General features: G+C 30.6%; 2 protein-coding genes across 16 annotated transcripts in view; both read left to right on the top strand.

Moving 5' to 3' along the window:
* The window catches only part of LOC124424162 (zinc finger protein 608-like), a 202,324-nt gene extending 192,846 nt beyond the window's left edge, over nucleotides 1-9,478 (top strand). For all 15 annotated transcript variants that reach the window (XM_046962829.1, XM_046962820.1, XM_046962817.1 and 12 more), the window contains one exon: nucleotides 4,814-9,478. In XM_046962829.1, coding sequence (XP_046818785.1) covers nucleotides 4,814-4,884 — 71 coding nt within the window. In that variant the 3' untranslated portion in view covers nucleotides 4,885-9,478. The remainder of the gene's footprint in view (nucleotides 1-4,813) is intronic.
* Nucleotides 9,479-9,616: 138 nt separating this feature from the next.
* On the top strand, nucleotides 9,617-14,298 carry LOC124424163 (focadhesin). The gene is made up of 8 exons (XM_046962834.1): nucleotides 9,617-10,051; nucleotides 10,174-10,242; nucleotides 10,313-10,467; nucleotides 10,666-10,860; nucleotides 10,939-11,384; nucleotides 11,471-13,643; nucleotides 13,738-14,053; nucleotides 14,164-14,298. Exons 1-8 carry the CDS (start codon nucleotides 9,998-10,000, stop codon nucleotides 14,296-14,298), a joined length of 3,543 nt encoding a protein of 1,180 aa, XP_046818790.1. The 5' UTR covers nucleotides 9,617-9,997.
* Nucleotides 14,299-14,641: the final 343 nt, after the last annotated feature.

Here is a 14,641-nt window from a genome sequence, read left to right as displayed (position 1 = left end):
TTTTTTAAATATACGACAAAGTACATACATCCATATATACATACATACATACATACATACAATAATATTGCATAGTTAACGGACTGAATATTTTGAAAATATTGGAGTATAAGTGCGGCCGTTATAAGAATGAAACATATATAAGCCGTGTACCGTCATAGGGTGCGTAGGGATTAGGTATATAGTTCAGACTGTGATAACTATTTATCGTGCTACTTTCCGAAAACCAGATGAGAAATAACAAACCACTTAAAGCTCGTATATAATCATAGTAATTGTCATAATAATAATAATAATAATAATAATAATAATAATAATAATAATAATAGTAATAATAATGATAATAATAATATTGATGATAATATTAATGATAATGATTAATAATATTATTATTAATAATAATAATAATAATAATAATAATAATAATAATAATAATAATAATAATAATAATAATAGTAATAGTAATATAACTAATAATAATAATAATAATAATAATAATAATATTAATAATAATAATAATAATATTAATAATAATAATAATAATAATAATAATAATAATAATAATAATAATAATAATAATAATATTAATTGTAGGAAAAGGACGATATAAATGAACAGCGAGCGAAGGAGCAAATATAGTCCTTAATTTTTCGAACGAAATGTGTTATATATATATATAAATATATACATATAAATATATATAAATATATATACATGTAAATATATGTATATACGATATACATACAAATTTCGTTAGACTCTGTAGTCTTCCAGAAGAAGCATATTCTACGTCTAGCGCTAACGGATACATTATTAAAATTCATTGTACGAAATTCTACGATAGGAGTTACGCACTTACATCGGAAGTTGTAAAGCTTTTATGATCTACGAACAATAGAAAATGGGAACGACGGTCGACTTCCTCGTGAAAGCAGTTGTTTAAGATAGAGAGGATATAAATACATAGAGAGAGAAAGAGAAAGAAAGGGAAAGAGAGGGAGAAAGAGAAAGAGAGAGAGAGAGAGAGAGAGAGAGAGAGAGAGAGAAATGATAAAAGTTAATTGTAATTATCTCGCTATACGATCTTAATTAATATAAATTTCCTTTCTAAATCGTTTAAGCGCCTACGCAACGTGATCATGATCTTAACACTTTACCGATCGCTAGCGGTTCAACAGCTTACGCACGTCCGACTGACCGCTCATCCGCAGATTCTCCCTGACGCCGGCTGTTTTTCGGTCTAGATCATCGCACGGGAGTATCTAGATCATCGCACGTTTCGTATGCTCAGACAGAATTGTCCGCTTTCTGTTATTATAGGATATATTATAGGATAATTAGATTTAATAAAATGTTTTATTTTCAAGATGTTAATGATAAATTACATTTATTTTATCTATTACAATAGCTTTCAGTTTAATAATTATGTAATAATACCATAATCCATATATTGAAATACTTGAAATAAGAAATAATTAATATTTTTTCAAGGTACGATACCGTTCAAAACAGTGACCTTTATGTAATGGAACATTGCAAAATTTTCAAACAAAACATGTTCTACTACTTTTTTTTTTTAACAGCACAAACTCTACATTGTCTTTGGGGTCTCACACTTTGATCGCTAGTTACTATATTTATAAGTTTATGTTTTCTGGAATTTGAGTGTCTTCCGGGATTGTCTAATTTGGGTGTTCTCCTTGTGAGTGCAGAACTGGATATATCGTCATCTTGTTTCATTATTTTCTATCCATGAAAGTGCAACCTTGTGCAGGAAATTCTTGTACGTAATAGTTTTTCCGTTTAAAATCGTGTATGCTTTAAATGAATTAAAAAGCGCACAGTTTATAAAAAACATTACCACCCGTTTAGTCAATTTTTTTGTTTTCCTGAAAATGGAATAGTATGCTAGATATTGGTCCGCGCGATCTACGCCCTTCATATATCTGTTATAATCTATGATGGAATTAGGCTTTTGTATTGGAACATTTGATTTTTTACTTCTGCTTATGGATTCCTTCAATTGTGCAGAATGTATAGTAGATATTATATTTACATTTCTTCTGCCATTATTCCATACTTCTAACAAAATTTGACGATTCCTACGGAATTCGTGCTAACCTCTTGAAAGTCGTAATGTTTGTAGTGATGGAGGAAGACCTCTATTTTTTCGAATGGTTCCATACACTCGCACTTTATTTCGCAGTAGAATTTTAGCCATTTTGACGCTTTTATATAATTTTATAAAAATATTAAATAATCGTTAAAACCGTATCTTTCAATTTTTTGCCATCAGCAGCGTACACGTGAAAATTGCATATGTATCCTGTGACAGCTTCACACAGCATTCTTACAAGTATTCCATATTTAGTAATTTTTGCCGAATTGTATATCTTAATGGATAGTCGACCTCTCCACGGAATTATGCATTTATCCAAAGATAATTGTTGATTGGGCGTATATACATCGTTAAATTTTCGCTATAAATAGTCAACGACAGACTGGATTTTAGCAAGCTTATGTGCATTATGAGGAATGTTGTCATTATTACAAAAATGCCAGCTCTGCATTATTTGCACAAATCTATTTCTGCTCATGACTTCCAAGAAGAATGGAGTTTCTATACTTCGATCTGTGGACCAATAATCGTAGAACAAGTCCTTTTTTACCTGAGCCATTAGAACTATTAGTCCTAAAAATTTTTTCATTTCCGTTACCGTTATATCTGTCCACTTTTTAGCTCTTGATGGAATTTTATATTTTTGCATGATCTGGTAATGATATCTGTTGGATTCCTTCACTAAGTGCTCGAAAAAGTCCGTTCCAATAAATAAATTGACGCTGTCCGTAACATTTTCTGTAGAACTAGGCATAATTTTTATGCCGGGGCTGCCTTCAAAAGGTTCCAAAATTATTGCTTCATCTTCTATCAACCATATATCATCGTCATCTTCAATGTTATTTGTATTGTCTTCGATGTTACTTAATCTCGTCGTCTTCTGAATCACTACTTGTTAGTGGCAATACAGAACTCCGATTTTGAATTATTATATCGCTGCCATCACTTTCGTCACCACTATCACTTCCTGAATAACTGTCAGGACAATCTGATAAATCGTCTAAATAAAACTCCTCCAGTACCATTTTTTTCGCTCATTGTGAACGGTAAATTTTTTAAAAACGATGTGAAAATGTGAGAGTTTACGAAGCAAAGCATTTAACGCAAGTGAGCAATGTACCTCAATACTAATAATAAAATACAGATGATATAGCAAATGGCAATTGTTTATCGTCATGGCTACCGATTGATAGGATATTTTTAGGTAGCCTCGAGAAAAAAGCGATTAATAGACTATTGGTCGGTAAGCATCGGCAACAAAAAATCGATTAATAGGCTATCGGTCGGTAAAGTGTTAAGATTAAACAAAAGGAAAAGAAAAAGAAAAAAAATAATAATAAAAATTCATGTTAAATGATGATGAACTTATAGATTCTCCTCGTGTCAACCATATTGTAATTCGTTCTCCCAATCATCATCATTTTCCATTTTCAATGAATCAAAAATCATCATAGATATGAATAAAAAGATAAAACAATCACGTGATTCGTTGCGTTGCGCTACTTTCGATATCTTTTTCGACGTGCATTATTGAAATAATGTAAAATGGCATTTAGTGACAACATTTTTTCGATGATCATATTGACGCTCCAACGATTAAGCGAAGTAATAAACGTCTATTTAGTTTCATTGAAATAGAAAAGAAGAAAAATGGAAAAAAAAAGAGAAAAGAAACAAAAATCCCCCAAAAAAAAAAGAAAACAGACTACGCTTCGCGTTTCGCGATATACACAATGCAAACGACAAACTTAATCGACCAAGTGTATTTTAATACAGCTTTCCACTGCCAGAAAGAGAGAAAGAGAGAGAGAAAAAGAGAGAGAGAAAGAGAAAAGTAGAAAGAGAGAAAACTTAAAAAAAAAAATACGAATAAAATATATTGAAACAACGTAAAGATTCGTGCAGTCTCCAAAGATAAGCTAAAAAAAAAAAGAAAAACAAAAAGAAGTGTTTAATTCTTATTATGCTTTTTCGCTCTCTCCTCCACCTCCCCAGCTCTCTCTTTCCATCTTTCTCTTGCTCTTTCTCTCAATACACACACACACACACACACACACACACATATGCGCACCCATAAACAAATTCCGTGTCCATCCCTTTTTCTCGTAAAATAATAATCACTTAAAATTCGAAAATAGTTCGATCGATTATCCTTTGAGTGATTTGACATTCCGTATTAAAAACTGTGAAGAAACTTTTTATATTTTCAAGGCGTCATTATTTTTCCAACTATCATTATGCTTCTAACGTAATAATATCATAAACAAAAAGTAGGATGTGAAAAATTCTCTAACTCTCTCGACTAAACGCTGAGAATTCTTGGGCTGGACTGGCAAGAATCACCAACGAAGAATCACGAATGTTCTTCGATAAGACACATATCGATCTTGCAAAGAAATTATCCGAAATTATTTTTTGAAAATCACAGACTACAATTTATTCTTATTAATAAAAATTCCTATGAATAAAATTAAATTGTAAAATTAAATTTCTTTTCGCTATATATAAAAACAATACATTTCTATACATTTCTATGCAATAAAAATACATTAATCATCGATCAAAAGTTTGGAATAATTGAGAATCTTGATAAAGAAACTTGGGAGGGTAATAGAAAATAATAGAATAGGGTTTAAAAAGAATTTTTTCGTGGCGAAAAATTAATGGCCTGCTGTCTGTCTCTGTGTGTTGCAGCGGCAGTGCTAGCGAGTCAGCAGGCCGCCGCGGTAGCCGCCTCGGTGATCTCGCCATTTCCGCCCAAGTGACCCGCGGCCCCCGGTCCCGTACTAGCCGGTGGAACCGGCGGAACCGCCGGAAGCAGCTCCGCACAAACTCACCACGCGCCGCATCCGGCCTCGAGCGGTGCCGTCGCGAGCAGACAGCCCTAAGGAAAATCCCTAAGGAACTTTCGAGAGGATCACCTCATCCTTTTCCTTTCAAGTCAATTTATTTGCTGACACCATTCTCTCTCTCTCTCTCTCTCTCTCTCTCTCTCTCTCTCTCTCTCTCTCTCTCTCTCTCTCTCTCTCTCTCTCTCCCTCTCAATCTCAATATCTCTCTTTACCTCTTTCTGACTCTTTGTCTCTTTCTCTCTCTCTCTGTCTATATCTATATCTCTCTATTTCTCTCTCTCTTTCTCTGTCTTTCTCTCTCATTTTTTCTGTCTGTCAATCACATTTCTTTGGACCAGTCGTAATGAGGCTGATAAAATTGTACTTAAAATCACGAAGAGCCCTTGGACAAACTTCGGTTATCTTCGAATATATCATCCTCGCCTCGTACAGCCTCGGTCGTCAGAGTTCAACGAAGAATAAGTGTAATCTTGTCGAGTTTTTCTCAATAATGTCATTGATGAATCATTTCTTTTCGTTGAATTGAATTTTTTCGTCGAAGTTTATCGTATCTCGAAGTATCATCATAACGATTGAAAGTAGACCCCCCCTTCTCTCTCTTTTTCATACCCTCCCATCTCTCTCTCTCTCTCTGTCTAATTCTTTCTCGAGCTTCGATGCAAGCGCGTGTACCGATCTTTTCGTGTACATAGATAGATACCTACATAAATGCATACATACATACATACATACATACATAAATGCATACATACATAAATACGAACGTATATTCGTAGGTTCGATGCAGAACCAAAATGGTTGATACATTTTCCTTTGTAAATAACGTGTAAATAAAATGATGTAAGCATATACATAATATTATTACTCTCGTTCTCGGACAAGCATCGTCGTCGTATCCGATATACGTAAGCGATAAATGTAAAATATATATCATAGAACTGAGTAAAGTTTTTATCTAACAGATTAATAAATAAATGATACGCGAGAATGTTTTATTAATTGCGCTTGTTAGTTTGAAGGAAAATTCGATTAGATTCGATCATTTCGACTCACGAAAGTATATAATACATTCTATAAAAAAAATCGCGCGTGCGTGTTTAACTTTCGATGAATGAAAGATATAACATAATAACAAATTTTCTATTCACGTTGCACCAACAAAGCTTTATCTCCGTCGATAGATCTTAATGGATCTCGTGATAAAAAAAAGAATATATATTGGAGAATGTCCAACGATTGGATTTTTGTCAACGCTATTAGGAATAAAAAAAAAAACATTCAATTGAAAAGGAGATGATAAGCTTTATCGATCGACGTGAAATGAAAAATCGTTTATTGCAAGAAAAGGGATGAAAGATGTCAGTGAAAATAGGGAAAGGTCCGTAGATCGCATAAGTCACAAACAAGAAAGATCTATCGATAGCGTGAGTCGAGTAAATCAAATTTTAATGAATTTAATAATTGAGAGAAAAAGAAAAAGAAAAAGTGAGGGTGAAAAGGAGAGAGGGAGAGAGAGATAGAGAGAGATAATAAGAGGGAGGATATATATATATATATATATATATATATATATATATATATATGTATGTATGTATGTATGTATATATATATATATATAAGAAACGAATGAAAATGCGAAAAAATTAATAATCTAAAAATATATTTCGTCAGACTGAAAGACTATAAAGGATTACTTATTAAAATCCTTATTTTCGGAATTGTTCTCGCATGATCGTCGTAAAAAAAAAAAGGAGGAAAAGAAAAAGGGATGAGACAGGGGAAGGAGGTAGAGAGAGAGAAAGAGAGAGAGAGAGAGAGAGAGAGAAAGAGAGAGAAAGAGAGAGAAAGCGTTGAAAAAACACAATGTATTTGAAAAATCCGTTGGTGGGTGTGCGAGTATATCCTCCCACTTTAACGACCTTTGAACTCTGAGTACGCATTTGACAAAGATACAATTTTTATCGAACGTAGTTACATAGGAAACTTGCGTACGAATCTGAACGATAGCGTTAAACGAAAAGGAAAAAAGGAGAAACTATTTTGTGTGCGTGTGGAGTATATACATGTATATTGTATAAATAGTAATATCCGTGTATGTGTGTGTATGTGTGCGTTTGTCATGTTTGCGTATTATTGAATACGTCAGATCGAATATATATAATTTTAAGCCTGTAAAAAAAAAATGAAAGGAACGAAAATGCATAACTTCGATTTTTGTAGAGAATAAAGAGAAAGAGAGAGAGAGAGAGAGAGAGAGAGAGAGAGAAAGAGAGTGAGTGAGTGAATGAGTGAGTGAGAGAGAGAGAGAGAGAGAGAGAGAAAGAAATAAAAAAAAAGCAAACAATTGTATGACTCGCTGGAATTTATCTATTAGAAAAATTTTATTACGTATTAAAATAAATTTAATTGATTTATATGTGTAAACAAGACGATTGTCTAAGAAGTATATAGATAAAGCGACGAACAGATTTAAAATGGTAAAAAAAAAAAAATGATTCTAAATAATTAGGATGACATTAAGTGATTGTACATTTGATCCTTAGAAACGCTATTTGTTTACTAAAAATAAACGCTAGCCAACGTTGTACTACAGTTTAACAAAAAAAAAAAAAATAAAAAATAAAAAAAAACAAAAAGAAAAGAAGTGCAGCGTCGTGAAATGGACAACAAAAAACAAAAAAAAAAAGAAATAAGAAATGCTAAGGTAACGAGAAAAAAAGTAAAAAATGTATTACACATACATATACTATGATACATATAAAGTAAACTACATAATATTAGTTTAGTAACGACTATTATTATCTCTTTTATTATGATTATTAGTTATTAATTATTATATTATTTTATTATCATCGTCATCGAATAAGATGAAGAGAGCGACGCGATCGATTTGGTAAAAAGTACACCCGTTGCCAGTGGTATCGGACAAATTTTATCTAACCGCATAGTGTGTTGTAAATGCCAAATTAAATCAAAAAGAAAAGAAACGAAACTAAGAGAAATGAAAAGAATAGAAAAAGGGAAAGTGTTTTTAATCGAACGAATAAAAACAAAATCAGTTTGCTAAATGGAAAGGCGCGCGGATATAGACGTAGCGGAAACGTAAAACTGTAAACGAGTGTCCTCAGTTTTAGTGGGGTGCTCAATGGAGAAGAAAAGGGTGGGCTTTAAAATAATGCTGGTGCTGTGCTGTGATTTTTATAAAAAAAATAAAAATAGAAAGAGAGAGTAAGAGAGAGAAAGAAAGAGAGAGAGAGAGAGAGAGAGAGAGAGAGAGAGAGAGAGAGAGAAAGAACGAACAAACGAACGAACGAAAAAGTCAGAGGCCCGAGTACATAAAAGAGTCGCTCTATATCGTCTCTTTTAGTGATCTTAAAAAGGGACATTTTTATGAAAATGTGCAGATAGCCTAAGTACCTGGACCCTGCCCTAAGTTCTTCACCAGACTTTAAACGGAGATAAAAAAATAAAAAAAAATAAAAAAAAGGAAGACAAAATTACGTTCTTACCGATTGTATAGGCTGTATAATGTATTTGCTTTGAAACAAATTTAATATAGATTGTTAATCGCTAATTATGGAAGAGAAAGAGAAGAAAACGGGGGGAGAAAAAGAAAAAAAAAGAAAAGAATATTGTGAAGAAAAGAAGGAGGAAGAAGAAGAAGAAGAAGATAAAAGGAGCTGTCTCCAATCGTATAATAACGTTTCCTTTCGTGAACTTTACCCGACGACAACAACAACAACAACAACAACAACAACAACAACACAGCCCTCGCAGATAAAAAGCCTTAATGTACCTAACGCATTTGCAATCGCATATACGTTACCGGAAGGTGGGATAGAAATTTAATCGCACTATGACGACGACGACGACGACGAAGATGACGACGATGACGACGTATCCAGGGTCGCCCACGCACAGACAGGTCGTCCTCGCCCCCGCGCCCCCCTTTACCACTATAATGTCTAATAGAAAACTAATGTAATTAGCAATTGGAGACAATCTCCGGACTAAAGATATAATCTAGCGAGTACTATTTGCCACGACGTAGCATAATTACACATTAAAAAAGAAATCATCGAGTGGAAGTTGAGTTAAAAGAGAGAAACAAAGAAAAAAGAAGAATATTAAAACAAAAACAAAAAATATATATATACATATATATATATATATGTATGTATATATATATGTGGACTGAAACAACACGAAACACAATTAACAAAAAGGACCTGTATTCCTCTCGTCTCCTTTTTTTTAGAATGATAAAAATAGTGAGTCGTTACGCGCTTTATATATATTATACATCTCGAATATATGAATATACGAATAACATAAAAACGTACAGAAGCAAATACAGAAATGCAGGCATCTTGTCGTTAAATTGTAAGATATTGTGTTCAAACTCCAGAATGTACTCTGATTCCCTTTCCCAGACTACTATATATTAAATATATTGTGCACTATGCTCCAACTTGTCCATACAAATAAATATATGAAAAAATCTCAATAATGTTTTTATTACCGGGTGTGACAGATTTCAATGTATATAACATCTTCTTTGATAAATTTATAGTTAAAATATTTCAAAATAATTATGATATTAGATAAATGGTTATTGCATTTCTTTAAGACGTATGATTGCCAAACGTTATTTGCACATTGCAAGCGCGGGCTTTTGACTCACGTGATCTGTACGACGCATGCGCACTATTCGAATCGGTTTTTTATTGTCGTGAAAAAAATACCTAACAAAAACATTATAATAATATTCGAGGTAAGTTTTGTAACGATGAGAGTGTAGATAAATTTGAAAGAAAGATTGTTTTTATACTTAAAAAATTGAAATGTTTAACTCTCAATAAAGTGATATGAGATACAATTTGTTTTCGTTGACGTTCTACTTAAGAATATAGGTTATAGGCATTTTAAAACATAAATAACATCAAAAACGTAATAGCGTAAATACTTAAAAAATACTTAAAAAAAAAAAAGAAAAAGAAAAATTCCAGAACATCAATGTTAAAATATGGATGTAATTGAATATAAATTAACCTCAAAGAATCCTGTCTTAATATCACATGTAAGTATTTCAATTAAATGATTAAAGTAACTAAAACTTTTATAAAACCATATTGAACTTTAAGAAAGTATATGTGCATAAATACATATAGAAATAATTTATACACAATACATTGTCCATAGGCGGTATCTAGACTTTATGAAGTAATCAAGGAGAAGTACAAAAATGGAACATCAAAAGATGTTATAAAGGTTATGAGAACATATTTAAAATCTAATGTAAACTAACTTATTTAATATAAAAATGTGTATATTATTGTAGATACCAGAATATAAACTGCTTATATCAAAACTTGAAAGCAAAGATAAAGTACTTAGTACATCTATATGTCAAGCATTAGTTAGACTTGTAGAAAATGGAATAATATCTGTTACTATGGCTCTCTGTACTTTAATATCTTATGTTTCTTCTACAAAGTATGTACAAATTTATATGTTCATATACAATATATATAATATATATATATATATATATATATATATATATATATATATATATATGTATGTATATATATATGTATATATATATATATGTATATATATATATGTATATATATATATATATATATAAATATCTATATATATAAATTATAAGGATAATTTTATATTTTCTAGCAATTATGTCGCAATTACCGTAAGCATGAGTCATTTACTGATATTGGATTTTAAACTTCATGCTACCGAAGATAAATGTTCATATAAATTGCCAATGCCTCAGTTTCCATTTATCTCAATTTTGAAAGAAGAAAAAAATTCTTGGCGAGCTGTATTAGATCAAATGCATTTTATAATGAATTATCCTGATAGACAGTGCGTGCAATATCCTATATATTAATTATTAATATGACAAACATTTAACTGTTATATATAATATATTATTTATTTTAGGATAAAGGAAAACAGTATAAAAATTTTAAGGCCGGTCTTTATATTTATTTTATGCAATCCTTCTTCATCTTTATCGGATGGTTGTAAAGAAAAAGCTTGGCAATTAATTAAATCGAGTAACGCTTTAGAATTACAAATTGAAATTCTATTATGGCTTCGTACAAATGATACAGATAATTGTTTGGAAACATATTATAAAATTTTTGGATTTGCAATGGTATCATTATCCAAAAATGACAAAGATACTTGCATAGCCTTACTCCCATTATTATCATCTGTTTGTATATGTTTCCTTGAACACGGCTTCGACCCTGTAGTAAATCTTGATACAATATCTACTATTATAAATAAATATAATAATTTATCAGGAAATATTATACTGGCATTAATGTCCGAAATAATTGTGATATGTCCTGGATATTACTTAGCCAATGTTCTGCAACTATGTAAGTGCACGTTAATAATAATTAATTCATAATTTGTTTTAATATATAATTTCTAATATTTTTAATTAATCGTAATTTAATTACAGGTGAACTTATATTGAATAAAATGTCATGCAACATAACATTGATAAATATGTTAATAGCATCTCTCCTGAAGTGGATGCCTTATCCTTCTGTCTTATGTGCTGAAGCTTTAACTAAAGCTAATGCTTTAATAAACAAAGCTGTTACCGAAACAAAATGGACAAAAGAAGCCACCAATCCTCATCCAGAAGGAATATTTGCAAAATTAATTCATTTTGATGCATATATTCAATTTTACACAGAAAGTATCGATTTTTTAAATACAATAACAGAAACGAATATTTTATCATGGTTGAAAGCATTATCAAAAAGTCCAATTGATTTACGTTATAAATATAGATTAATTCTTTCTGGTTTATTTTTACAAAGTAAAAATGTCATTGTAACAAAAGACATTTGTGATATACTTATGCAAATTACTAAAGAAATAATCGTTTTTGCATCTCACATGTTACCACTAATTATGCATAAGTTATCAAAATCTCGTGATCCCGATGAATCGAAATACTTGCTTCTTACATTACCCGAATTAGCAATAACAAAAGAAAATGTACCAATTATAAATAGAACATTGCAAACATTATTTCACAGTGAAGGGCCATTAAAATATTTCGCTCTCGAATTATATTTGACGATGAATGATAAAGATCCACGTTGCTATCAGTATCTTTCATCTGCACTTATGGAAACGTCACAAAATGACAAATCGTGGTACGCTGATGTAACTTGTGCTAGAGTAATCAAGCACATTTGCGAAGAACGTCCGAAATGTGCTGAAGAACTTGCTCCATTTATTTCACAAATATTAAATAAATGTGTAGACACAAATGGCAGTGCTGCAACAGCACTTGCACTTAAGGGTATTTCCGCTCTTTGTAGTTCTTCTGTTATTAGTATTATCTCAGTTTGGAAAGTCTTAGCGCCAAAAATGAAGAAAGAAAAGCGTACAATTGTTATGAAAACTTTATGTGAACTCTTTGGAAATATTCCATCTTATTTAAATAGAAACAACAGCGCATATGATACCTTGATTACCGAAATATTAGAAATATTATGGTCATATGTTATACAAAATGATCCAGAGATAAGTGAGGCTGCACTTAAAGCAATAGCTTTGTATCGATTAGAAGATATTCCATTACAAACTTTACCAGATGATTTTAAATACGATACTACATCACAACCAAGTACATCAGCTTCAAGTAATACGCCAGAAAATATATCACAGTGTATACCAGCTGTATCAAGCACATGCTGGATCAAAATGTTAGAAAAAGTCAATAAAACGATTTTAAATGCAGCTGGTAATGTTTTAATTTCATTTATTACAAATGAAGTTAAAAGTTTTCGATCTGGCATATATAATTGGCCACATGGAGAGCCAAATAATTTCAAATACTTACCAGAAAGAAGTATTATAAGAGTAGTCGGTGAACATTTGAGACGTATAGATATGACTAAATCTTTCAACGAAAACGTCGCTATAGAATGTTTACGGATATTTGCATTTAAATATCCAAAACCTTTGCCTAATATAAATTGGAATTTTTTACATAAGACTACTGAAATATCCTATAAAGCTAAAGAATATAGTCTTACTATTGCATGTCATCATTCAGTTATATCATTGTCTGCAAGAAGCTTTGTTGAGCATTATTTATCAATGTTTGAAAATGATTCAAGTATAAAAGATTTATTACAAAGTAAAGAACATGAAATATTGTATGCAAATTTAGAAATTCTCTGTGAAGCTGTACAAGCACATAAAATAAAACCATTTTTAGATACGACATTATCACATGTTATAAAAAATTTATTAAGTGATGACGATACAAATGTAATTTTATTTAAGAATATTATGCATTCCTATGCTAGAGCTTTAAAAAATGAAACAATAAATGATGCTATTCGTACATTACTCTCTACTACTTTAAACAATCTTTTAGATGAAATAGACTTAACACAAGAATATTTTAAACCATATATTTCTGCAGTATTAGCATTATCGGTTGATCACATAGAGAGAATGACATCGCCTAACGTATGGTGGGAAACAACCGTAAAAAAACTGAAAAATGCTATAATTATCAGAGCAGAATTAGCTTTAAATAACGACTTTGAAATGCCTTTGAATTGGATGAATGAATTAATTAATTTAATCGCAACTATACCCAGGTAAGAAAAAAAATAATATAATGAGTGATAATTATGAATTATGTTACAATCTTAATAATGTTATACAGAGAAAAGAAATCTTATATTTTTACAGTGTACAGTTATATTTGTTACAAGCAGTTCAAAGAGTGCAAACTGAAGTGAAATCTAAAATGTATACATCAGATTGGGTTATAGATTTTATAAATCGTATTCAAGCACTTATACCAGAAATATCTGAAGATAACCAACGAATTTTATTTTACTGTGATATTTTTTTCGTTTCTATTATTTGTTTATCTGGAATGGATTGCATAATAATGGATGCAGATTCTATTGTATCCTCGCAACATGTCAGAACAAGATTATTCCCACAAGCCATAGCTATGCTTGCTGATATACAATATTGGAAGGATCATATAATCCCTCAGGTAATCTTTAAAAAGTAGATATTCTCTATTATAGCATGCATATAATTGTACATACGAATAATTTCTAATTGATACTATATTAACAGTAATTTTCAATAACAATTTCTCAGGTAATGGAGTGGTTACATCTAATGAGAATAAGTTCCATACCAGAACTGTATAAATCTGCATTTCATAATTCATTAATTTCCTTAAAACATCATCCGCATTATAATAAGAATTGGTTTACTTATTTATCAGTATAGACGACTTAGGAATATGTATAAATATAAATATACAATGTATAAATATATAATAATACAATTAATTTAGTTTTTGAGTTTTGAATTGATTAAACGATATTAGATCCTATATGATAAATATTACATTTTTGATAAATATAAAAAAGAGCAATATTGTATATAAAAATTAGAGTTATCTATTCTACATTTGTAGATATAGCATTTACTGTACTACGATAACATTCATATCTTTTAGTAAGAAGTTATAAATATTACATATATATTTTTGTATTAATGTATAGGTAAACGCAAATAAAAAAAATTAAATCAGATATGTTATATATACATATATATATACACATTTCAC

This window comes from Vespa crabro, chromosome 5 (genome assembly GCF_910589235.1).
Source record: "Vespa crabro chromosome 5, iyVesCrab1.2, whole genome shotgun sequence".
NCBI classification, from domain to species: domain Eukaryota; kingdom Metazoa; phylum Arthropoda; class Insecta; order Hymenoptera; family Vespidae; genus Vespa; species Vespa crabro.
Note: the sequence above shows the minus strand (reverse complement) of the source record. Positions and strands in the feature narration are given on the sequence as shown.

Bases quoted from the DNA above. Each gene is read 5' to 3' on its own strand.
- LOC124424163 (XM_046962834.1), top strand. From the start codon at position 9,998: ATGGATGTAATTGAATATAAATTAACCTCAAAGAATCCTGTCTTAATA. The intron at 11,385-11,470 runs GTAAGTGCACGT...ATTTAATTACAG, and splicing joins AGCCAATGTTCTGCAACTAT to GTGAACTTATATTGAATAAA. The intron at 13,644-13,737 runs GTAAGAAAAAAA...ATATTTTTACAG, and splicing joins TTAATCGCAACTATACCCAG to TGTACAGTTATATTTGTTAC.